Source organism: Pangasianodon hypophthalmus, chromosome 22 (assembly GCF_027358585.1).
Source record: "Pangasianodon hypophthalmus isolate fPanHyp1 chromosome 22, fPanHyp1.pri, whole genome shotgun sequence".
In the NCBI taxonomy this organism is placed as follows: Eukaryota; Metazoa; Chordata; class Actinopteri; order Siluriformes; family Pangasiidae; genus Pangasianodon; species Pangasianodon hypophthalmus.
Window position 1 is genome coordinate 19,757,325 of NC_069731.1, and position 25,236 is coordinate 19,782,560.

General features: G+C 37.4%; 2 protein-coding genes and 1 long non-coding RNA gene across 3 annotated transcripts; 1 reads left to right on the top strand and 2 right to left on the bottom strand.

Moving 5' to 3' along the window:
- Window positions 1-608: 608 nt before the first annotated feature.
- pdk3a (pyruvate dehydrogenase kinase, isozyme 3a) lies at window positions 609-13,563 on the bottom strand. Its single transcript, XM_034298016.2, has 11 exons — window positions 13,172-13,563; window positions 9,275-9,416; window positions 9,017-9,088; window positions 7,965-8,149; window positions 6,723-6,812; window positions 6,249-6,326; window positions 4,416-4,492; window positions 3,578-3,679; window positions 3,193-3,300; window positions 2,908-3,021; window positions 609-1,624 (listed from the first exon to the last, which is right to left on the bottom strand). The coding sequence occupies exons 1-11, from the start codon at window positions 13,269-13,271 to the stop codon at window positions 1,481-1,483; spliced, it is 1,212 nt and encodes a 403-aa protein (XP_034153907.1). The 5' UTR covers window positions 13,272-13,563; the 3' UTR covers window positions 609-1,480.
- Window positions 13,564-13,566: 3 nt separating this feature from the next.
- Window positions 13,567-14,510, top strand: LOC117595782 (uncharacterized). Its single transcript, XR_004576958.2, has 2 exons — window positions 13,567-13,730; window positions 14,120-14,510. It is a non-coding gene; the product is annotated as an uncharacterized LOC117595782 (long non-coding RNA).
- Window positions 14,511-14,876: 366 nt separating this feature from the next.
- On the bottom strand, window positions 14,877-23,630 carry slc51a (solute carrier family 51 subunit alpha). Its single transcript, XM_026937828.3, has 8 exons — window positions 23,228-23,630; window positions 20,832-20,983; window positions 20,639-20,712; window positions 19,437-19,595; window positions 17,365-17,476; window positions 17,111-17,257; window positions 16,008-16,113; window positions 14,877-15,304 (listed from the first exon to the last, which is right to left on the bottom strand). Exons 1-8 carry the CDS (start codon window positions 23,295-23,297, stop codon window positions 15,153-15,155), a joined length of 972 nt encoding a protein of 323 aa, XP_026793629.2. The 5' UTR covers window positions 23,298-23,630; the 3' UTR covers window positions 14,877-15,152.
- Window positions 23,631-25,236: the final 1,606 nt, after the last annotated feature.

Sequence of the window (25,236 nt, forward strand, 5' to 3'; positions counted from 1 at the left end):
AGCGTAAACTCCTCTGTCCGGAAGATGTCAGAAAACTTCACCTCTGACACTGGAGACTCCTTCTGTTAAGGTTAATACAGAAATGATAGAGTTTTTATAGCTATAGGAACGAGAACGTATTACGACGAGTACGTTTATATAAACCAGGGATTTGCTGATACTACGTCAGAGCCATGCGGTTACAGAGTTAATCAACAACTTCGGACCAATCAGAATCGAGAATCTAACAGCGCTGTGGTATAAATGCACATATAATAACAACGATTTGCGACATACATACCGGCTTCCGCTAATCAGAAGAATAACAGGACATTTGAATGAATTAATGTTGAATAACTTAATTAAACCTTTATCAGGTCACAAATGGGAATGGTTTTTAAAAGCAGTAAAATCAGTTGCTCCCGATAAACAAAACCTACCATGATTATATTTGCATACTGCTAACTAGCAGCTGATTTGTAATGATAATGGAGAAAACGAGCTTAGATTCAGAGCATAAAAGAAAAAAAAATAAAATAAAGGAGGTTTCACTCTTCACTGTCATGAGAGAGACTGAGAATCTGAGGCTTAAAAAAGATTTAAAAAAAAAAAAAAAGAAGAAGAAAAAAAATTCCTACAATGTTTTAAAATCTCCTGTCTGCCATTTTACATAAACATAAATTAAACTATTTCTCATTTATAAAGGTCTGGATCTTTACAGTGCTGTATTGTTCATACTGGAATGTTGGTAGTGGTTTTGGAATAATTTAAATTTCTTATACTTCAGTGTCTGTTTGGCATAAAACGAGGAAAAAAGGGAATCATAAAGACGTGTAAACACTATTTTGTACGTAAATATTCACAGGAAGCTCAATTTGTTTATTTTTAATACCCTGAAACTTTTTTTTTAATGGCAGTCACAGCTCTATTTGCACGTCCCTTAAAATTGCAACCTAATAAATAATTTTTAAATTAATAACACGATATTGAGTTCTGTATAACGTATTATAACTGCTTATTTGCTGAATCGGTCTTCTGAAGAATGTACTCCTGTACCTTAGACGTTAAATATCTTCCGGCTCTCATGGCGCTCTCATGCGTGTAGGGAAAGGTTACGGGAGCTGACTAACGTTTTACCGTGTAAATCTCGCAGCAGTGTGTTATGAAACACACCCCTACTTTCCCTTTCTGTTGTTAAGGTGAGCTGAAGAGAGGTGATGATATCGTGTGGCACTACAGACAGGAAGTCAAGGCCTCTGCTATCCGAGGCACGGGGAAGTCTGTGCTCTCTCACCACCGGGGCGGGGCGGGGCGGGGCGTGGCGCTGTGACTGATATTTCAGAAGAGGGAAAAGCGCAGAGGCTGTGCTGAGGGATGCTCACACACACACACACACCCACACACACACACACACACACACAGAGAGAAGGAGAGAGATAACACTCGTAGTTGAGAGGGAAGGAGAGAGAGAGAGGAGTGCACTGGTGGTCTGGTGGTGGATTTATCTCTTCGCTTTGTACTTGGACGCGTCCCGCGGCTCTTTGCTCGGGTTGCTCCAGTCGTCCGCTCCGGGGCCTCCCTGATAGTGCCGCCAGGCCGACTTGTTAAAAACTGGCAGCCGCTCAAATGACTCGCTGGAGAGAGCCTGAGTGAGGAAAAACACACAGAGAGTGTGAGAGAGAGAGAGAGAGAGAGAGAGAGTGAGAGAGAGAGAGTGTGAGAGAGAGTGTGAGAGAGTGAGAGAGAGAGAGAGAGAGAGAGTGAGAGAGAGAGAGTGTGAGAGAGAGTGTGAGAGAGTGTGAGAGAGAGAGAGAGAGAGAGTGTGAGAGAGAGAGAGAGAGTGAGAGAGAGTGTGAGAGAGAGAGAGAGAGTGAGAGTGAGAGAGAGAGAGAGAGTGAGAGAGAGTGTGAGAGAGAGAGAGAGAGAGAGAGTGAGAGAGAGAGAGTGTGAGAGAGAGTGTGAGAGAGTGTGAGAGAGAGAGAGAGAGAGAGTGTGAGAGAGAGAGAGAGAGTGAGAGAGAGTGTGAGAGAGAGAGAGAGAGTGAGAGTGAGAGAGAGAGAGAGAGAGAGTGAGAGAGAGAGAGTCATTAAAAACTCTCTCCCCGCCAAAAAAAAAAAAAAAAAAAAAAAGACTCCAGGTGGCCGGATTTACAAAAAAAAAACAATCCCAGCACTAACAATTCCCAGCTTCAGTTTCTACTTAAAGCCTCATTCATGAGAAGAATTGTTATTAAGGAACCGAAAAAAGTCCCAAAGCGAAGAGGAAAGATGTTGCTACGAATAAAAACCTTTCATGAATCCTTTTTCCAGCTTAATGTATTAATTAAAAATAAATAAATAAATAAACAGATTAATAAAAAATTTATATAATTAGTAGTAGTTATAGTAAACTTAAAAAACTTTAATAATGAATAATATTGATAATATCAAGAACAATAATATGATAAAATAATGAAGAAAATGTTGCTGGAACTAATGAAACATCTCTTGAATATATTTCCAGCTTAAATAAGTTAATAAATGAATAAATAAATAAATAAATAAATAAATACATAAATACTACATCAGATTAAAAAGTGTTCAAAAGTGTTTATAAATCCTAATTCTGTTACTATTACTATTATTGTTATTATTATTTTTATGACAGTGGTTAGCTGATACAATAGCGGTCTGATTGATAAAAACAAACAAACAAATAAATAAATAAATTAAATTAAAGTGTCACTGATTACACATGACAAAAAAAAACATCATCATACCATCATCAGCTAATGATTTCATTTATATTTAACTAGAACGTGAATTTAATTCTCCTCTGTAACGCACAGACTTCGGAAGACTTCAGATCAGGACTCGTAACCCGATTTTTCGCGGACTTTCCCCTAAATCAGGATGATGTTTATTTTGGTGATTTGCGCACGACGCTGACCTTCAGGTAGATGACTGCGTCCGTGCCAACGCCTTCCATCGAGTAGAGCTGCAAATCTCCCTGAAAGTACCGAGCGTAGAGTCTGGAGATCGGCAAACCGTGACCAAATCCGGCCTGGACACAACCGGAGGTGAACAGTGAGATGTTAATATGATCGAGTGCCGTTTTATTAGGTACGTCTAGCACGTAGCTACAGAAGAAAGCGTATGTTCGGTGTTAGAGAGTTACAGTTTATTGGAGTTTGTTGGAGTTTGTTGGAGTTTATGGCTGCTGCACTGCTCTTACCAGTGGAACTCGTTTGGAGTTTAAACTGGGGGTTGGAGCGGTGGAGTAGGTGTAATTAAAGAGCCTGTCGATCTTCCTCAGAGGTACGCCTCCACCCCGGTCACTGATCTGCACAAAACACACACACACACACATTTCATGTTACTGTACTGGAGCTCGGAATGATGATATTTTTGACCACGAGCTACAATTTGGGGGAAAAAAACCCACTCAGACGCCTCTACGTTCGTCTTTTGTCAGCGCCGATCTAGCCACCTAACTGATGAGTGAAGTGTATTTCCCTCAGAACAGCGAACTATAGAGTCAGTGTGACAGATTTAACAAGAGATTATATCTGATTAATCTAAAGCTAATGTAAGAGGGACATGCTGAGTGTGTGACGGACCTTTATAGAGAGATCCTCCTTCCCCAAGGTCACTTTAGCCTTAACAGGTGGAAGATCATCTTTATTTTCTTCATTATGTTCCACTGTGGCTCGCATTGCATTCTACACACACACACACACACACACACACACACACACACACACACAATAGAAGGGTTTAACAAGCTGTGAAGTTATTGCTGGTCTTGTGGATCGAGCTGTCAATCAAGCGTACTCATTACAATATTAAGCCACACCCACTCACATCAGCTGGTTTAATACATTTTTTTAAATTCTACTTTCTTTTTAATAAAACACACAGGTTTGTGTGTGGCATCCTCATAGTCCTGAAAATCCTGTGGGCAGAAAACATCATGGAAAAATCTATTAATTTATTCACGTAATTCTATATTGATTATGTATTAATTTTTTATTGGGTTTTTGGTAAAGTTCTGCAAATTCTTCTTAACCACAACATTAAAAATTACAAATGTGCATGCAAAGTAGGACAAATATGCAAAGAATGAATCCAGTACCTCAGGTTTAAATCATGTAAATCACGCAAAATTGAAGTTTTATTCAAAAAAGAAATATGAAAAAATAAATTTTAAACCTGTTTGGGAACCTCAGGTATCGTAAGAAACTTTTCATAACCTCTGTCATTAATTAAACAACTCTTCTGCATATCCGCTCTGATTTTGATGATATGGAACCTACTATAATAATTTACAGTAAATTGAATTTTACGGTACAAAGGTTAAAGAGCGATAACGTCTGACGATCACGGCTGAGATAAAGACCGTGTTCATTACGTTTATTGGCTTTGATCCGGCTCATAAAGCGTGTTTGTGGATTTTACCTTGAAGAGTTCGAACAGCATGTGGAACAGATGCGACGGCACATACACGGCCTGGATGGGCTTGTCAGGAGCTTTAGCTGTTAAAAAGAAAAAAGGGGGAAAAAAAATAAAAAAAGAAAGAAATGATTATGATTATGATCATATTTTTACAGACAACAACCATTACCATGGCAACGTCTGGACTTGGAACACAAACATGAATGCAATTTTGTTTATTCTATATTGCACATTAACGCTAAAATGTAAAAAAAAAAAACTTAAAAAAAAAAACTACATTATTAATGTTTCTTTCACATTCAGTCGTGTGTCTTAATGAATTAAAATTTCTACTTGAAAATGCAAAACACGGGCCGAAGTCGAGGCAAACAGATTCGTGTGCCGTGTCATTTAAATGTGCAAATTAGAAATGAGAAATGACTGATGGGCAGGTAATAAATTTGCACAATTCTGCCCGATTCTGCAAACGAACACAAAATTAAAGTATTACTTAATAAAAACTTTTTTAAAACCTTAGTATATGTTTATTAAGGTTTTCTTTCGGAGCTGTATTACTCAACGGCTTGTGAAAAAAGGTTTTCTTTACACTGATGTTAAAAACAGAAAACAAATTCACATCTACTCTCCTTTCTTTAACACTCTCGTTGTATTTTTCTCAGTTTTTCAACGTCTCACGCTATCTTCACTCAGCGTTTTACCTGATTTCCAATTTCAGGTTGTTCTTCTCAGTGCAAAAAAAAAAATTATATCATAGCAAGAAATATCCGCATGAGTACGGGCAAATTTATCAAATAACACTTATTACGAGATTATTATAAATCAGTGATCAGATCATTCAGCCTTTTACACATTTCAGGCTTTATATTTTCTAATTCTATTGGCACACCATTTTATATTCTTTATAAAAATAAATGCTTAGAATTAAATTAGAAAAGAATTAGAAAAATACCTGCCAATAGAACAAGACTCTTTCAAGCTTGAATAAATAAATGAATAAATAAAAGTCTAGAGGTTTAGTGTAGTAGATAAAATTGGCTATATTTAAAATATTTTTACTTACTAAGATGTCAGTGCTTTATTCTTTTATATTCAAGATCTTCTAGACCCTCGAGAACAATTAAGATATGAAGAACTGGTATGTATGTATGGTAAATGTAAAAGACGTTTTAAACGCAGGTAAAGTCCTTCACAACAACACCTATGCGTCACGTTTCATAAAAATAACTTAGAACATTAATAAAATCTACAGAATCTACAGCGTTACCGCTGTAAACTACACTTCACTGTGAAAAATAATCATTAAAAACCTTCAAAGTCACAAGACACAAGATCAACAGGAAGTTGCATCGTACGTATTTCCTGAAGATCCTGAGAAGGAGAAAAGTTCTCTGAAACTTCAAAGTCACTTCGAAAGCAAAACCTTGTTACACAAAATACTGATTGAAAGTAAATTATTAATTAAAAAAAAAATAAGTAAACAAAATTATGTCCTTAAAGTCATAAAGTCGCACTGCTCACAAGTAAAATGGATTTTTTTTTGGGATATTTTATGTTTTTGCTCATTTTATGGATAGAAAAAAAAAAAAATCAATCGTATGACTCATTTAAGAGCGAAATGCAGCAAAGAAAGAAACCTTAAAGGGTAATTAATCTTGTTTGGTTAATTTCATGTTTTCTTAAAAGTTTTTTAAAAAATTTAAAGAGATACAAGAGCCAAATGGTACCACAATCATGGAATCATCCCAGCATCGTTGCTGCCCCTATTCTGCGTGTGACATCACTCAGTTATTCTTTATTCATCATAGAACAGTCTGATTTATGAAGTGAAGCGTGTACCATTAAACTCTTTAATCTTCAGCGCCGGGGCAGTGGGGTAGTACTGCTCGCACAGCATCTTAGCCATCTCGTACGCATCTGCAAGCCGAACGCAGAACATGTAACACGCAGTAACACGCCAGCACCAAACAAGCATCGACTAAACAGCGGTTAAATCACGTAACTTGATTTCAATTTCAGGTTATTCTTCTCAGTGCAAAAAAAAAAAAAAATTATATCATAGCAAGAAATATCTGCATGAGTACGTGCAAATTTATCAAATAACACTTATTACGAGATTATTATAAATCAGTGATCAGATCATTCAGCCTTTTACACATTTCAGGCTTTGTATTTTCTAATTCTGTTGGCAGATCATTTTATATTCTTTATAGAAATAAATGCTTGGAATTAAATTAGAAAAGAAAAATACCTGCCGATAGAACAAGACTCTTTCAGGATTACAGAGAAGAAAAGATAAAAGTCGCAGCTCACCGTTAACCACGTCGGCTACGTTACAGGCGGGATCGATGCTGCCGATGTGTTTGGGATGCGCCGGGTTTGTGTCGTTACCGAACAGGAGTGCTGAAACCAACAAGAGAGGTATTTTAAAAAAAAAATAAAAATACACTACATAAACACCTTTATCTTCATATAGACAGCAAGGGCATATGAATATTAATAAATATGCAAATAAGAACGCTGTCATGTCGGAGATCAGATTCGGAAATCCGTCTAAATATGCGAATCAGATCCATTTCGGAACGTTGTTATAATCCTCGTGTCATTTTTTACACCAATAAAACAGTTCATTTCATATAAATCTGTAAATTTCATATAGATTTATAAATATGCATTCATATGCAAATCTGAACGTCCTCTCATTATCATAACTCCGCCCCTGGTTACTCTATGCTCTAAGCGATGCTATAATGTCACAAGTTCATGTCGTAGATATGAAACCATGCTTTACAACATTAGCACATAGCTAGCAGGTTAGCTAGCTGCTAGTAAGCTAACTCGCATTATTCAGAGCTGGACATTTACGGTATGTTTCAGAATATAAAACTGGCAAAATATAACGTTACCATAACAACTACAAATGTGTTCATCACTAGCCCTAGCTAGATTAGCTAGTAGGCGATCTTAGCATCAATACTCTAGCTAGTTAATAAATATACAATTTCTACCTGCAGAAAAAAAGCTAAATAGAAGGCGGAGTCAATGCAAATTAATTCAGATTAAATAGATTAAGTTAAATTAGATTAATTTATCACCTCCGATGTCATCTGCCGTAATTCAGAAAGATATTAGGTCAGCATCTGCGTACGACACTGTCAGTTTCTAATAATTTGCATATCACACCTGATTGGTTAAAGATTATTCTGTGACATCACAGATTGAGGTCATACATAGCCCCGCCCCTAAATGATACAGAATTACTGAGAAAGGTTCTGTTTTAAAGCAGAAAAATGTCACTTTAAGGCCACTGCAGCTAATTTCAGCCACAAATGAAAGATTTATAGAAGCAGAATCAGCTTCCAAGAAGAGTTTAAACATTTCAACATTACACCTTTGAGTTGCTGTAAAGAATTCCAGTCCTGGGAATCTCCTGACCTGCAGAGTGTGAAGTCTTTCCTACTGCGGACACATTTTATGAGCTGGATCAGGTTTTTGGGAAAACCTCAGACTGAGCGCATGAGAGCACTGGAGCTGTGAGTGTGTAAAATAACGTACTGTGCTGGTTGATGAGCATGCGGAAAGAGATACGGTTGGTGTAGAAGCGATCCAGGAAATACTGAATGTTGGAGCTGGCAAACGGGTCGAAGCCGAACTTCTCCTTGTACTCGATCACGCCCTGGGCCATGGTGGGAACCACGTCGTTGTGTCTGTTCCTGATCTCGATAAGAATCTCCAGAAAGCTGCAGGGTAGAAAAGTACGAAAGCAAAACTTAAGGCAACATTAGTCGACTAAGCAAAAATTAAAAACGCTACAGGCCACAAAACGTTAGTTCCTGTTCTCACTTACGTTACAGCAGCTATAAACAGTCGTTCCCTGACCAGCTTCTCTTTTTCTCTCTCTCGAAGTTAATAAGACAAAAAAAACACATCTTGTCGTGTTACCGAGAAACCGCAAAGAAGCGTAAACTCCTCCGTCCTGAAGACGTCAGAAAACTTAAAGTTACAGCTTTACCTCTGACTGTTACAAAGCGCTGACACTGGAGACTCCTTCCCTAAATGTTAAATAAACATCTCCTTACTTTCAGAACTTTCCAGAACTTCACCATATCACTGTTTTTTTTTTTTTTTTTTAAATCTATTTATGTTGCTCGTCCGCCCTCAGTCCCTGTGAATGAGCTGTTGCTATAGAAACGATGACACAGTTGAACGAGCGCATTAATATAAACCTGCGATCTGAAGTACAGCCTGAACTACAGCCCGAACCGCGCTGTTACAGAAAACGAATCGGCGCTGTGGTGTAATGACTGTTAACGGCCTGCTGAATATTAATGAATATTAATGATGACTATTAATGAATATTAATGACGACTGGGCGGAGTCAGGGAAAACCGTGAACCGGAGAGGAAGAAAGAGGGACTCAACAACAAATTATTAAAAATATTGATAAACACTGACTTCAGATGTGTTTTATAGATGCTCTGGAATACAAAAATTGCTAAAAGTAAGAGGAAAAAAAAAAAAAAGGGTCAAGTGAAAGTAAAATCGTATTTAGATATCGGAAACGAACGTGTCCAGGAGCTAAAAATGGAAAAGCTGATGATGCTCACTCGTTCAGCGCGTGCGGGTCGTCTGGGCTCCTGTTTTCATACTCCAGCAGCTCCAGAAAACTCTGCATGTACCTGAGGAGTTAAAAAGAACAACATCCTGTCAGTCACAGGTCAGGGAGCAACGTGCACACACACACTGACACACAGACACACACACACAGACTCACACACACAGACTCACACACACAGACTCACACACACAGACTCACACACACAGACTCACACACACACACACGTGTTGGTCTGAGATCCACGCACCATTTCTGCACCAGTCTGACGGAGGGCTGAGTCAGCAGTTTGTCGGGCAGCAGGTTGACCTCCCGCATGGTGTTGGCGAGTCGCACGGGCAGCTCCTTCCTCAGGAACATGTACGAGGTTTTCTCGCACGCATTGTCCCGTCCTGGAAACGTTTCATTCTCTTAAAAACGGCTGAAAGAACTGAACGTCTGCAGGAAATCAACAGCTAGCTGACTCTGATCATAAAGTGCACTATGTAGGCTGTAAAAGCTCTTTCTATAATGCAGGACAAAACATTGTCACAAAAATCATAATTCCCACAAACCACCTTTTAACAAACTGTTTTTTTCTTTAACTCAGACACCAACATTATAATTCCTTAGCTGCAGACTTGCATTAAATATTTTCTCTTTTTCATTAATAATTTATTAATAATGAATTTCATTAATAATTCATTTTTCTTTTTCATGCCAACGTTACCAAACGTTTTTAATTATTTACGCTACACAGTAATGCTTTCTACTGAATTCTGATTGGTCAGACATTGTTGATTAATCTTCTCTGACTGTAGTGCAGCTGCAAATCACAGGTTTATATTAAATCTAAAATGTCGTTGTTTCTATAGTAACAGCTCATTTACAGGGACTTGTACGGTGGACGCGCCGCATAAATAAACAGATTAAAAAAAAAAAAAAAAAGGGGTATGGTGAAGTTTTCTTAAAATAAGGAGATGTTTATGTAACATTTATGGAAGGAGTCTCCAGTGTCAGCGCTTTGTAACAGTCAGAGGTAAAGCTGGAACTTTACGTTTTCCGATGTCTTCAGGACAGAGGAGTTTACGCTTCTTTACATTTCTCTTCACGAGAGAATAAAGAGAGGCTGGTGAAGAAATGGCTGTTTATAGCTGCTCTAACGTAAGCGACAACAGGAACTAATGTGTTTCGCAGACTATTAAATGTAACTATAAACAGATAAAAAGTATGATGTGTTGGTTCTTTGAGCCTATGATCCAACAACAGGAAATACTCAGATGAAAGCTGCCAGAAACTCAAACACACAAAAACAAAAATAAAAACATGCACCAAACTTTATGGATGAAGCCTTACTTCACAGCATGGTGGAATTCCTTCTTTCTCTGCTCTGTCATTTACAGGGCACAACACACACACACACACACACACACACACACACGCGCGCACACACACACACACACACACACACGAGGATGACTGCTGACTCAGCACACTGAGGTTTAGCTAGAAAATGGGTTCATCTAATGAGAGAGAAAGAGAGTGTGTTCAATGTGATGCTCGTTCAACCAGTGTTCTTTGTGCTGCAATGTTTTTTGGTGTTAGAACCACGTTTTAAACAAGTGCTGGATGTGACAAGTGGCACGTACACACACACACACACACACACACACACACATTAATTATGCATCAGGCACAGGATGAACAAAATGGCCACAGAGCTGTAACTTAAACACAGACTTCCATGGGCGAGTCTTTTTCCACAGGAATATGAATCATCATTAAAGGAGCAGCGTAGTTCCTTATAAACACAGTAAATATTCAGGTTTGGTGCGGAAAAGTCGGACCATAATGAAAAATTAACGTTGAAAAAAACACTATGAAGACAAGAACAACGTACAAAATTTCAGTTTCGGTTATTAGTCGCCTGTATAGCGATATAAACTCTCATTAAAATCTCAAGCTCGATTCGTTTCTCAATGCAACTTGATTTGCTTCGATTCTGCAGCATCACATAACACAGAGCCGATCTTCCTTCTTATTCTGTGACTAATGAGCTTTCAGACATTGTATCACATGACCTCATTTAAGCTCTGAGAGTCTACAGAAGCAAAAAAGGGAGAAACAACGTGAGTGAATTTTAAAACAACCCAAACGCCGCCTTAAACTAGCAAAAGCACGTGGATTCAAACTGTTAAAAATATTTTATAGGTTGAATGATAACTCGTTTACCTTGCATTTTTTTTTTTTTTTTTTTTGCAGATATGCAAATAAACGACTAAAATCTTCTAAGAAGGTGTTCCGGGTCACATGTCTTCCTCTAATCATTTGCATATCAGATGTGACTGGATCAAAGCTTAGTATGGACTTATTCAGCTGCTGTAATGAATTATTTAATAATTAGAATAAAGCTAACGAGATATAAGGTAAGAAATGAGAGACATGTCGATGCGTCCTGAGAGTTTTAGGCATCAAAATAAATATCAAAATGACTGATCTCGACTTTCTGAAGTTAAACAAAGTTAAATCCTGAAGACTCCTGTTCAGGATAAACAGAGTCTTTATCAGAGTCTTTCATCACTGAGAGCTGGAGAACAATACGGGCAAAATAAACAGACCAAATCTCCTGTAACCGTAAACCCATGAGCTCTAACAGGCCATTCAGGGAGAGCAGGAAAAAAAAATCAAACCATATAAACACGGTGTAAAATATCCAAACGTGTCTGTGCTCTAAACACTTGGCTGAAACACGTAAGCAAATTAAAGTGTATGGAAAAGCATCAGGAACAGCATCAGGCCATAGAGAACGTTCTGGTATAAATCTGGTATAAATCTGGTATAAATCTGGTATAAATCTGGTAGAAGCTCAAGCTCAATGCTGTGTGGAAAAATCTATCTATAAATATTCTTCCAAAACTTTATACAAACTGATGTGGATCAAACCAAAGTGCTTTACAGATCATACGCTTATTACTACAGGAAGAGAAGCTCAAATCTAAAAATAAAAAAAAAATTAAAGTCATAATGAATAAATCTACATTAATAACAATTAGTAATATGAGCATGTAATCTGTAGCTGCACTACTGGTAAAGAAAATTAATCAACACCTTCTGACCAATCACAGTCCAGAATTCAGCAGCACTGTGGCGTAAGACGCATGGAATTAATATATAATTAAAAAAATTAACTCAAATGCTGTTTCAAAGAATGTATTTGACAATCCTATATGTCTATATGTTTTACATTGTTCTGAAATGTTCAGTACAGGTGGCAATGTCAATTAAAAAAAAAATTAAAAAAAAGAAAAGCATTTATGCAAAATTCTTCATCCAAGAAGTTATTACTTGGGCGTCTGTGTTGATCCGAGTAAAAGTGTTCAAGTGTTTCAGACACAAATGTTTTTTTTTTTTTTTTTGTTAAAAAAAAGCTGTCATCTTTCACTTAATCATAATGTACGAATCATGATTTTCCTATTGTCCTATTCTTCACTACATAAGGCGATAATATATTAATATTCACTACATGAATCAACATATTCTGACCAATCAGAATGCAGCATTCAGCAGCAGCGTGTTAAGAAACACAATTAACATCAGAACTGGGAAATATGACCAAACAACAAAACAAAAAAGATCATATCACAATAACTGAGGATATATATATATATATATATATATATATATATATATATATATATATATATATATATATATATATATTTTTTTTTTACAATAGACAGAATAAATGATTGTATTTAGGTTTGTTGAGAATAAAAAAACAGCACTACCATTTTACAGAAGCATGAAGAACTACAAAAAAAAAAAACATTTATTGTTAAAAGAGAAGTGAAAATGAAAACTGTAAATGAAATTGATAATGAAATTATCATAATGTTTCAAACTCTAGTTGTCATAAAGGATCCTTGTGAATTTTTGATCAGATTCAGTGTCTAATCTCAATCTCAAAATGGTTCACTATTAAACTATTGGACATCAAAGGGCACAGGAAGTAGAGATCATGTCAGGAGCTCTTGTCCTGTAGAGGCTGAGGAATAAAGCAGGACAAGACCTCCTGACATAAACACCATGCATTATATTTATATTTTTATATATTTATATTTTATATTTATTCATCCTCATTAATGCAATCCAATGCTGTATCACTTACCAAACTCCAGGAACTGCTTGATGGAGAGAGGAGATGGTGAAAATCTGGAATAATACTCAATTTTTGCAGAAGTGTTCAGTAAAAACGCCGACAACCTCATTGTGATAAGAATAAAAAAATAAAATAAATAAATAAAACCTGCACTGTTTATTATACACAGCTAATAATGGTAGGCTAATGTTTCTGCAATCTAAAGCATCAAAAGCTCAAACGGAAACGCTGCACTTCCTTAACAATCATAAAATCATCCTCGGAAACAGGAGCCATGTCCTTCTTGTGCTCTTCCATCACACTAAATCCCAAAAAAACAACAAATTTATTCAGTTATTGTTTTCTTTCCCCTCTGAACGGTTGCTGTGAAACACTGCGGCTCTGCTGGACCGCGCTGTGATTGGTTGGCTTGGAAACGCGGAAGTAGTGAACCGCGGCTTGTGATTGGTCAGAATCAGGCAGGTCTCGACTCCGTTTGTATGCGCGATCAAGTTGGGTTGAGATATAAAGTACGCAGCTGTATAGGACACCCTGTACATGTGCACGTCCACAACACGTGTTTTTACAGGTAATGAAGAGGTGATGAGTGACTCATACAAAGCTCAATAGCTCCAAAAAGGAAGTAGGGAGGTCGTTCTTTGTTTAGGGAGCTTTGTAAAAATCGAAATTAATCAAAATATTTTGAGATATAGTTCACCTTGTGGCTCTCTGTCCATTAATATACTGTGTAGAAGGGGGCCAATACTTTGTGCAATAGCTAGATTACAGTCAGTAATAGTACACCTATAAATGCAGAGTGTATACATGGAACAAAAAAATCAATACACATGTATGTTTCATTAATATCAGGTTAGATGAGATATCAATCAGAGCTTCTCAAACTTTCTGCAGCTAGGGATTTAATTTTCATTTATTCATTCATTCATTTATTTATTCATTCATCCTTATCCTGGTCAGGATCGCTCTGGATCCTGGTCCTTTCCCCGGGAACACTGGGCACGGGGCAGGAGAACTCACCCTGCACACACACACACACTCTTCTAGGGGCAATGTAGCATAACCAAATCCAGGTATGTCACTTCTGTGGGAGGAAACCAGAGAACCTGAAGGAAACCCAATACCAGGAGCACATGTGAAACTCCACACAGACCCGGGATCGAGCCGGAGGAAGCCGGAGCTGTGAGGCAAAAATGCCGCTCACTGCAAAAATACGTACGAACATATTCGTTTATTTCGTGCCATTATAGCTGGATGTTCCACTCGTCCAGATGTAGACTGGTTTCTTATTCACATCACTTTCTGATTTTTCTTTTAAAATTGCAGTTAGATTAAAGTGAACATTGTTTAACCTTGTTTTTAAGTTACTGAGTTTTAGATGAAGTGGCCAGAAAAATCTGGCTTGTGACTATGATATTTAAATAATAATAATAATAATAATAATAATAATAATAATATCAAAACACCTCACATTTACAGCTATGATTTCTAACTCTTGTATTATTCAGGTTCGAATTTAATCTTTGTTGATACACGCCAGGTTAACATTAGACCTCATTCTGTTTCACACTAAAGTCTGGCAAAATGATTACACACAAGATCTGATCAATCTGAGCAAAATATTTAAAATAATGAACAGTAAGTTTAAACAATAATGACGCCATTAGGGCCAGGAGGTGAAACCCCTCCCAGAGAGATAAGGAAAATACAGTGAGAACACATTCCTCATGGATTTATTCTGCTTTTCTAGTGAAAAAGGGCTACAAGTGAAAAAGAAGAAGAAGAAGAATATGTAAAACATTGTTCTTTTTCTGCACAAAGACTTGGACAGACCTACAAAAATTCTGGATCACATGCATGCTGTTGATAAAAAAAATACTGTACCTTATTTGTCAGAAAAGAGCCATTTGTTTATAAATACAAAAATATACACTTATAGGTCTGTGGTGTGACTGCGACGTCGTGCCAAAAAAAGCATTTTACTCTTTATTTTTCACACAATGGTTTTGTTGCTGCTGGCGAGAACAATATTCTTCTTCTCTTCACCGTCGCTGTAAGGTATGGGATCATAGTGACGCCGGTACAGCAACCGAGTCACGAGTGTGATGATGAACATCTCCATGATCAGAAGCTGCTGACTCATCACTGGCGGGAAAAAAAACAGAAAAACATTTCGAATGTTAAAACATTTGTCACTTAACAACTTGGTTGGCTTTTTTTCTTTGTTTTTTAAAAAAATTTGTTTCCAACTTTGCCTAACACACTTTCTCAGTACTTCTGTGTGACCGGTGTGGAGGCGGGGCTACGTATGAGCTACATTTGTGATGTCACTAATACTGCTTTACAGCTTTGAACCAATCACATCCGATATGCAAATTATCAGAGGATGATGATGTACACTTTTAGCTACAGAATTTGCGTGCTAATTCAACTTTTTAGACCACATTCTCAGAATTACGGAGTTACACTGATTCGAGAGCGGGGCTTCGTATGAGCTTAAATTTGCAATGTCACAAAATCATGTTTGATTATGCAAATTCTAAGAGGATGATGACGTGGGACCCTGGAAATTTTAGCTACACAATATGCGTGACAAGCTAGCTAGCTACTAGATAGCTAAGGTGGCTAATGCCTTGGTTGCTATGGTAACAACAATGTTATATATGAACAGGTTTAGGTGCTGTGAAACAAATCAGATTACTTACAGTTAGTTTACTGGCAGGAGGACATGGGGGGTGGGGTTTGTTTCTAATTTGCATATTCATGCATATTCATTAGTCTTGGTGTTTGTAATGAAGGTGAAAGTAGTTAAGTTCTGCGTGGATTATCTCAGTGGTGTGAGACTCACAGTAGCCGCGGCTCTGAGAGGAGTACGGCGGAGAGCAGCCGATCGTCCCGTTCATGGCCAGAATGTTAATGATGGCCGTCTGCAGCTGACTGAACACCAGCACCAGCTTAAGAACAGCACACAGAAAAGCATCATGGGTAAAATAATTAGAAGAAGAAGATAAGAATAATAATAAGCAAAAAATTTCTTAACTAACCGCGTACGTAAGCCCAAAGTCATTTCAACTGCATTCAGTAGGACATAAAATTACCAAACTTCTGTTCTTTTTGTGACTTTATATCAAATAATATGAATTTGTGTTTTTCTAATTTTCAGCTATTGTGCACTTGGAGCGAGTTTAAAATATAATATACCATACATTCTGGACTATAATTTTACACTGCTGTGTAAGAAACCCCTGTATTAACTGTATATATTAGCATTATTAGCATTATGTTTTACTATAATAACATTCTACTGTACTATATTAGCTATGTTAATAGTATTGTACACTACAGTAGCATTTTTCTCTATTAGGTTTTTTAGCATTGTACTGTACTGTACTGTACTATATTAGCATTATTAACATTATACATTATAATATTATTTATTTAGTTATTCATTCATTCATTTTAATTGATCACCTAATCAACTAGTTGATTAATTGTTTGATAGATTGGTGAAATAATCACTTTACTGAAGTCTGCATTTATTTTTAACGAATTAAACCGAACTCTACTGTACATTAGTTTGTAAAAAAGACAGTCTGTTTGTGGATCTTATTTTAATCTGATTAAAATCCGTTACTGAACTTTACGACTAACGGTGAATATTCTCGTTTAAAAAAAAAAAGGTATTTAAAGAAGGTTCAAAAATGCATTTGAATACTGAACACTGAATACTAAAAAAAAAAAAAAACTGAAATGCATCTTTTAAAGGAATTAGACAGGAATTAGTGGACGAAATGGTTTTGTATTCGTATGACGACAAAGTAACGACAAATAAAAATGATCAAATACGCGTGCTGTTTTGCTATACAAGGAGGAAAACAGAGCAGGAAAATACATTAAATGCATTAATAATGAACACGGATTGAAAAGGTGTTGTGTTCAGCAGAGACTCACCTGATACATGGCGTATTTCGGAACGATCTTCAGGCTGCGTAAAGTGTCGCGCACGTGCATGAACATGATGCCGACGGGCCACAGGGCGATGATGGTGAGGACGCCCACGCTGGTGTTTATCCAGAGCGCAGGACTGCTGATCTTCACCTGCACAAACACAGTGTCACTATATACTGCATACACACACACATACACTTTACATACACAACACACAACTCGTCCATCCGGAGCTGCTGCAGCGAGTCTTTACTCACATCAGTGACGTCGAAGTTCCCGTTCGTCCACAAGACGATGGACAAGATCGTAAACACCATCTTAAGCAGAGCGAACTGGAAGGAGCCCAGTTTCAGCATGAACAGAGAGCGGCTACGACACACACACACACACACACACACACACGCGCGACGAGAGAGAATGTTATTTCACTGAATTCATTTTCTATAACAGCAGCAATTTTCTGACATTAATGCAGCTTTATATTAATGCGCTTGTTCTAATACGTCATCGTTTCTATAGCAACAGCTCATCAGGTCACACTCAGGAACTGAATTATTATTCATTAGCAAAAGAAACTACTTCAATACCAATAACTTTTTTATTTATTATTTATGACCTGTGTTCTGCCTCTCTAAGAGCTCTTATGGAAAAAAAAATGCATATGATTTATTAACTACAGCGCCATCTCCTGGACAAACAGAATGAAACGTGCATGATTTTCCACCAATGCAAAAATAATCCATTCTTAGATACACAAAAGGCTGTAATTCAAATTTTTTCAGGTTTTTGCATAAAGGTATTTAATTGAAAAAATTCTGATGACAAAAAACCTGAACACAAATCCATTCATTTATTCAATTTATTTCACGATTATTACTCGCCTGTTTTATTTTAAAATCCTTTTATTTTGTTTTTTATGTCACACTGTGAAGCACTTAGAGCTACATTTTAAATATAAAACATGCTATATGAATGAAATTTATTATTATTATTATTATTATTATTATTATTATTATTATTATTATTATTATTATTAGAGATGGTACAATACTACTTTTCCTTTTCCGATAATGATACTGAAATCAGCCGATATATCGATATATCCACAACCATGTAATTTTTTTTCTTCTTTTAAACATACTAAGCTTTAAGATGATATTTTTATTTATATTTTGGAATCACTTCACTTTAAAAAACACACAACTAAAAACATAATTTACACTGCAACTGCAGCAAAAAAAAAAAAAAAACCTGCAGCTTTTTTTTTTATTTACGTATAATTCCAATCTTTTTTCCAATTTCTCACAGGATCGGATTGAATTTGTTCTTTTTTTTCCTCTGATATCCGATCCACCCTTTTTTGCTGGCATCAGCCTGACACCATGTCGAAACAGTATCATCTCATTATTTTTATTTTTATTATTATTATTATTTTATATGTTTTAACACAGAAAGTGGTCTCACCTCAAGAGGCATAATAAAGAATCTTTCTATAATCTGATCATGGCACGTTCAGTGAAATCAGATCCAATCCTAAACTCCGTAGAGATTTCCACGTATTCATAACGAGGTCATGTTTTATCGAGGGGTCACTAATTCCATTAAACCACTTTCTCTGAAGGTGTAACGACCCCACGGTTATTTAGGTGACCTGACTGAGCGTGGCGTTAGAGAGAGAGTTTAATGACCAGCAGGATGTTCAGCCAGAAACAATGTGACTGTCCAAATATTACATTACACGCCCAAAAGTATGTGCACCCCGACCATATACCCACTCTCATATGTGCTTGTTGAACCTCCCATTCCAGATTTATTCCCCATTCTCTGTTATAATGAGCTCCACTCTTCTGGGAAGCTTTCCACTAGATGTTGGAGCGTGGCTGTGGGGATTTGTGTTCATTCAGCTACAAGAGCATTAGTGAGGTCAGGCGCTGATGTTGGGATGTCGAGGAGGTCTGGGGTTCAGTCGGTGTTCCAGTTCATCCCAAAGGTGTTCAGTGGGGTTGAGGTCAGGGCTCTGTGCAGGACACTCGAGTTCTTCCACTCCAACCTTCACACACCATGTCTTCATGGAGCTCGCTTTGTGCACAGGGGCATTGTCATGCTGGAACAGGTTTGAGCCTCTTAGTTCCAGTGAAGGGAAACTGTAATGCTACAGCACACAGAGACGTTCTATACAACTGTGTGCTTCCAACTTTGTGGTAACAGTTTGGGGAAGAAGCACATACGGGTGTGATGGTCGGGGTGCACATACTTTTGGCCATATAGTGTATATACACATTACTCTGGCTTGTGTGTGTGTGTGTGTGTGTGTGTGTGTGTGTGTTACCGTGTGATGGGGACTCGGGGCAGACAGGGGCAGCAGCAGCAGCACGGGCCGGTGCTGATCTTGAACGTCTCGTTAGCCGAATGCTTCAGAAAAAACTCATCACCTCCGCACTCCTCGATCATCAGGATCAGAAACTTAAACACCACAATGGCAAAATACCTGCAACACACACACACACACACACACACACACACACACACACACACACATGGAGCAAAATAATGAATAGGCAATTCTACATCGTTCATGTTTTTGTAGCTAAAAAAGAAAGGAACTATTTACGGAGTATTCACAGACTCCAGAATTATTGGCACCCTTCATAAAAATGAGCATAAATGAATAAATGAAATAAATAACACATGAGATTTTAATTTATATTCTGAGCTTAAACACATGGAGACGTTGCACTTTCAAGCATTTATGACAAAAAGATTTTACATCTGACGTGTGAAACCTCCGATTTTTAGAACATGTTCAGAGACAAAAAACAAAAACTAGGCTAAAATATGAAATCACTAATGATTCATTGATTAATATAATGTAAAAATTCATAGATACATTAAAATAAACTAACAGATATTTTAAAAAATAAATATAATGAAATAATTATTAATTTAAACACAATTAATCCTTTTTGAGGATGGCAATTTGTTTGTGTTTATTTGAAATATTCTTGACACATTTCTGTAAGACGTGTTTATTGTTATTTAAAACATTCTGCTTGAGTAGATTAATTAATTATTGTTTGTTCCTGTTGTTTATTAGGGTGCCAATAATTCTGGAAATGACTGTGCAATACACTTCAGTGCTCTGTGAAAAACAAAACTAAAAGGAAAGAAAGGAACTTAAAGAAAAGACATGTATTTAAGGGAGAAATGTATTTAAATTATAAAGAGATGAATTTGTGGCTTTAAAACAAACATGGCATCTTTTTACGTTTTTTTTAACATGGTAATGTTAATAATTTTAGGAGTAGAGGGTTGAGTGTTTTTCTTTTGTTTGTTTGTTTTAAATAATAGTGTAAATTATGTGTTAAGATTGTTAGGTGTTGAATGTTCGTAATGCAAAATTAATTACAGTTCTTGAGCAAAAAAATGATGTAGTGTGTAAAATATGATATAAAAAGTCATTGAAAGTCATTTGTTTGTTTTATGATTTTTCTGTTTTAATGACTGAACTTTCACATTCATATTCACACTCACGTGGTTGAGAACATGTCCGTGAACATCGTGGCTTTTGGGATCCACATTCCCAAACAGGACATCGCACCGATAACCTGCGCAAAAAACCAAACACACAACATTTTCAACTTTCAGCCAAACCTCAGATTCACTCAATCTGAAAAAGTGAAAAATCTCCCATCATGCACTTCAGCTAAAGAGAATCGTCACTCACCGGTGCGGCTCCGTTCACCCAGATGATGGCGCTCTTCTTGTTGGAGGAAACTTTCCTGTAGATGTAAACACACTCCTCGATGAAGAGCAGCATGGACACCGAGGCCATGAAGGTGAGTGTGGAGTAAAGGATGACTCCGAAAATGTCGAGTTCTGTTCGGGAGAAACACAAAACGCAAACATCACAAACGATTTAAACTCTCAGAGCACTGAGCGAATGCTTCACTGTGTTGAGAAACATCACAAACTCATGATCAGTGATGCTTGTATGTTTTTTGCCTCGCTATGTAGCACAAAAATGACACAATTCTGAGCTCAGATTTCAGAGTTATTTCGATTGCAGCATCGGCAATAAGGAGGAGGTCCATCATTTGGCAGCGTAGCGCTAGAAACCCGATCTTCATGTAGGAGGTACCAGAGTCTCAGTGCCAGCAACAGCAGGATCTGGAACAACTACTTCTTCTTCTCCTACTTCTACTTCTTCAAAGATGTCCTCCTGCTGAACATCCAGCATTTTATAAAAAAAACAAATTCACAATCCTCATTTTACTGAAAACATTTTCACTAGGCCAGCACCTGTGTTAAGCCAAGATAAACCAGATATCCAGATTAAGAGTTCTTCACAGTGATGGATGTGAAGTCATGTGAAAGCTCTTCAGTCATGTGTGAAGAGACAAGTCAGGTTTACGAGAGGGCTTGTTTAATCATGTTTGATATTTACACACGCAAATACATCAGAGAGAAAGATCGTGTCTCTGGGATGAAGGTAAACGACACAAGCTTACACACGCAGCAGTGCAAAAACACACACACTATCGTGGGTAAACTCCACGGTGCTCACTAACAGTAGCACAGGATTAATACAGCATGAAAATACTCAGCTGAGAAATCTGACTAAACTCTCCGAATCACGAAGCACGAATCTTTTACACGTAAAGAAATGCAGAAGCCTTTTTCTGTCATAATACACAGAATTATTACTCCATTTAGAGCCAAAGCGCTCGGCAAAGTTATCACTATTTTACTGCAGATAAAAGCAGACATACTGGTGTCTAATATTAATCAACATTTCACTAAATTCTGACTCAGTACATCACACTAATAACATGCTTCATCAAATACTAACATTTATAAATGATCTTGTGCTAAATGATTAATAGATGATTTACATAAAACATTAAAAGTTATTGAATAAATGATGAAACAATCCGCAATCACTAAATATAAATAAATAAATTAGAAAGCTATGAAAGATTCTACAAGTCATAAAAATGTATATACTACATGGCCAAAAGTATGTGCCCCCCTGACCATCAGACCCATATGTCCTTGTTGAACGTCTCATTCCAGATTTATTCCCACGTGTTTACTGTTATAATAAGCTCCACTGTTCTGGGAAGCTTTCCACTAGATGTTGGAGCATGGCTGTGGGGATTTGTGTTCATTCAGCTACAAGAGCATTAGTGAGGTCAGGCGCTGATGTTGGGATGTCGAGGAGGTCTGGGGTTCAGTCGGTGTTCCAGTTCATCCCAAAGGTGTTCAGTGGGGTTGAGGTCAGGGCTCTGTGCAGGACACTCGAGTTCTTCCACTCCAACCTTCACACGCCATGTCTTCATGGAGCTCGCTTTGTGCAACCGATGGAACAGGTTTGAGTCTCTTAGTTCCAGGGAAGGAAAACTGTAAAGCTACAGCACACAGAGACGTTCTATACAACTGTGTGCTTCAAACTTTGTGGCAACAGATTGGGGAAATAACATGTATGGTGTGATGGTCAGGGGTGCACATACTTTTGTGCACATACTTTTGGCCATATAGTGTATGTAACAAGTGTTGCATTTATTTACTGGAGCTTATTTGCTTTGCTGTGAGTTGCAACTTGCCAGAAAAAAGAGACATGATTGGCTTAGGATCAAATCGTGATTAGGAACAGAAGTCTACACTTTTTTTATACACAAGAGAAGATTGTAATGAAGGAAAGTTTTCACTTCTGCTCGAACTCCAGACCTCAGTGGTGTGTTCAGCTGAACCCTGAGTTCATGCAGCACTTTCACACTTTTATGGAAAAGAAAAGAAAAGAAAAGCATGCAGTATCATGATGGATCAAAACAAACAAGCAGATGTTGGTGGTTCATCAGTTAAATCTGCACCAGACCACCTGCATTTTAACTGTTTCTTTCTTCCTCCAAACTGCAAGCCTGTGTTTTTGCATGGTCTTTTTATTGCATGGTCTTTTTATTGCATGGTCTTTTTATTGCGTGGTATTTTATTTGTTTTGCATAATCTCATTTTTGTTTTGCATGATCTTATTTTAGTATAGTCTTTTTGTTTTTTTTTTTACATTGTATTTTGATAAGTTTTTCGTGGAAAAAAAAAAAAACCCCACACAAACCCACTTACTTGAGATGATGTGGATAGCCGGAAGCGGCTCCTGTGTGCATGCCGGGTCGGTTTGGTTGGTTCCGTTCATCCTGCTCCGCTTTCCTGTGTCACTATCCGACTCTCAGATCAGACTGAAAAGCAGACCTCAGCTCGTCTCTCATCAGCCTGGAGCAGCGCCTCTTACTGAACAAAGCCACACTGGACTGAGAGAAACTTTGGTCCAAAATCCACTTTAGTTGGACATCCGGGCGGTAATTTCCCCGCACAGCCCCGCCCCTGCACGCGCCCAAACAAAGCCCAGAGGAGCTGTGATGTTGGAGTGTTTGAGATAAAAATCTAACCCCAATTCAGCTCCAACCGTCGGAACGGGGTGGTGCACTTGTGCGCCGGGGTGGGAGTCGGGAATGCTGGAGGCCCCGCTTCACTCCTGCAATCCCACATCACATGGAGCAGCTCCATGGAGACTCAGAGAGAGAGAGAGAGAGAGAGAGAGAGAGAGAGAGAGAGAGACTTCAGCGGTCATGTGGTGTCAGCTGTGCTCTCCCACCCTACTTTCAATGCTGGAATTGTTTTATTCCCTAATGATTATTCCCAAGATTAAAAAAATCAGAGAACAAGAAACAAAGGATGGGTCAGTGCAAAACTGGACAAAATGCATGCTCTTTAAATGATGAATAATGAATATAAAGGAGATTTAAGCATGCAGAGATGTGCCTTAAGCATGCAGAGATGTGCCTTTTGGTCTACAGGCCACTTACAAACATGAATATGCATAAAAACGCATGAATATTCATTTATCCATGAAAAAAATAACAAGGTGTGAATCCGCTCCACAGCGCGCGCGCTCCAGTCCTGAAACACACTTACTAACATTTACATTTACAGCATTTAGCTTATGCACTATGAAGAAGGAAAAAAAAAACATGTTGTTCCTCATGCCAGTGCAAGTTAAAACTGTTTTTTTGATGAGTGTTTATTTATTTCATGATAAGGCTGTGGATCTGTGCTATTATTAGCTCGAGGTATTTCCTCAAACCCCAGGCCAGATTCTGATACAGAACTGATTCAGTTTAAAAAAAATGACTTTATTTGCTTTTTCACTACTGTTTGAGAGAAATCTACGTCCTAAAAAGTGTAATGGCGTTTTTTTTTTTTTAATTGTATATGGTAAAAAGTAGTGATGGAAATGTACACTCTGTTCAGTGAGTCAGATCATTTGATTCACCAAGAAGAGTCGACTCTTTCAGCTCCCAAATGGCTCATTGCCTTTTTTTTTTCTGTAAATAGGGCAAAGTTTCTGACATTTTGACTTGTGACTATTCTTCTTATAGCTGAAATTGTTCCATCCAATCTTACTCTACTTTTTAATAAACATAATAACATTATTTTGAATTGGATTTTTATAAAATATCCTCTGTGTCATGCTGAATCATTCAGAGTCAAACACACTTTAATATGCTAATGAACAGCTCAGGTGTTGGAAAGTGCATTTTTCTTTTTTTAATTTTGATTAAATTGCGCTGCAAGAGTAAAAAAATAAATAAACAAAAATAAAAAATGGCTCATATAGATGGGAGTCGGTTCTCAACTAAAAGAGCCGATTCAGAGAGTCGACTCGTTTTGTGATCTCATCCTTCATCACTAGTTCTTTCCAACATGTCTTCCTGCTACAACAGAATCGTTTACAATAATAAATAATTTAATAATGCATTCCTTTGCTACATTCATCAACGCCAACTTATTATCATCCTGTGATTGGTCCGTGAGAGTCACGTGACACATACAGAATACAAGATGGCGCTAATTGGTCTGTTGTCTCTTGTTGTTGTCAGTGTTGTGTGTTTTGGTCGCTCTGTAGGATTTAAATACAATATTCTTTATATTCTCTACTGTTCCTCTGACCCCTGTGTCCTCAGAGCTGTTACCAGCCACACAAACAGTCTTTTTATTTTTACTTAAAAGGAAAAAATTCAAACTTGCATATTTATCTTCATAATTAACACAAGATCTATAACAGCATCAAAGAT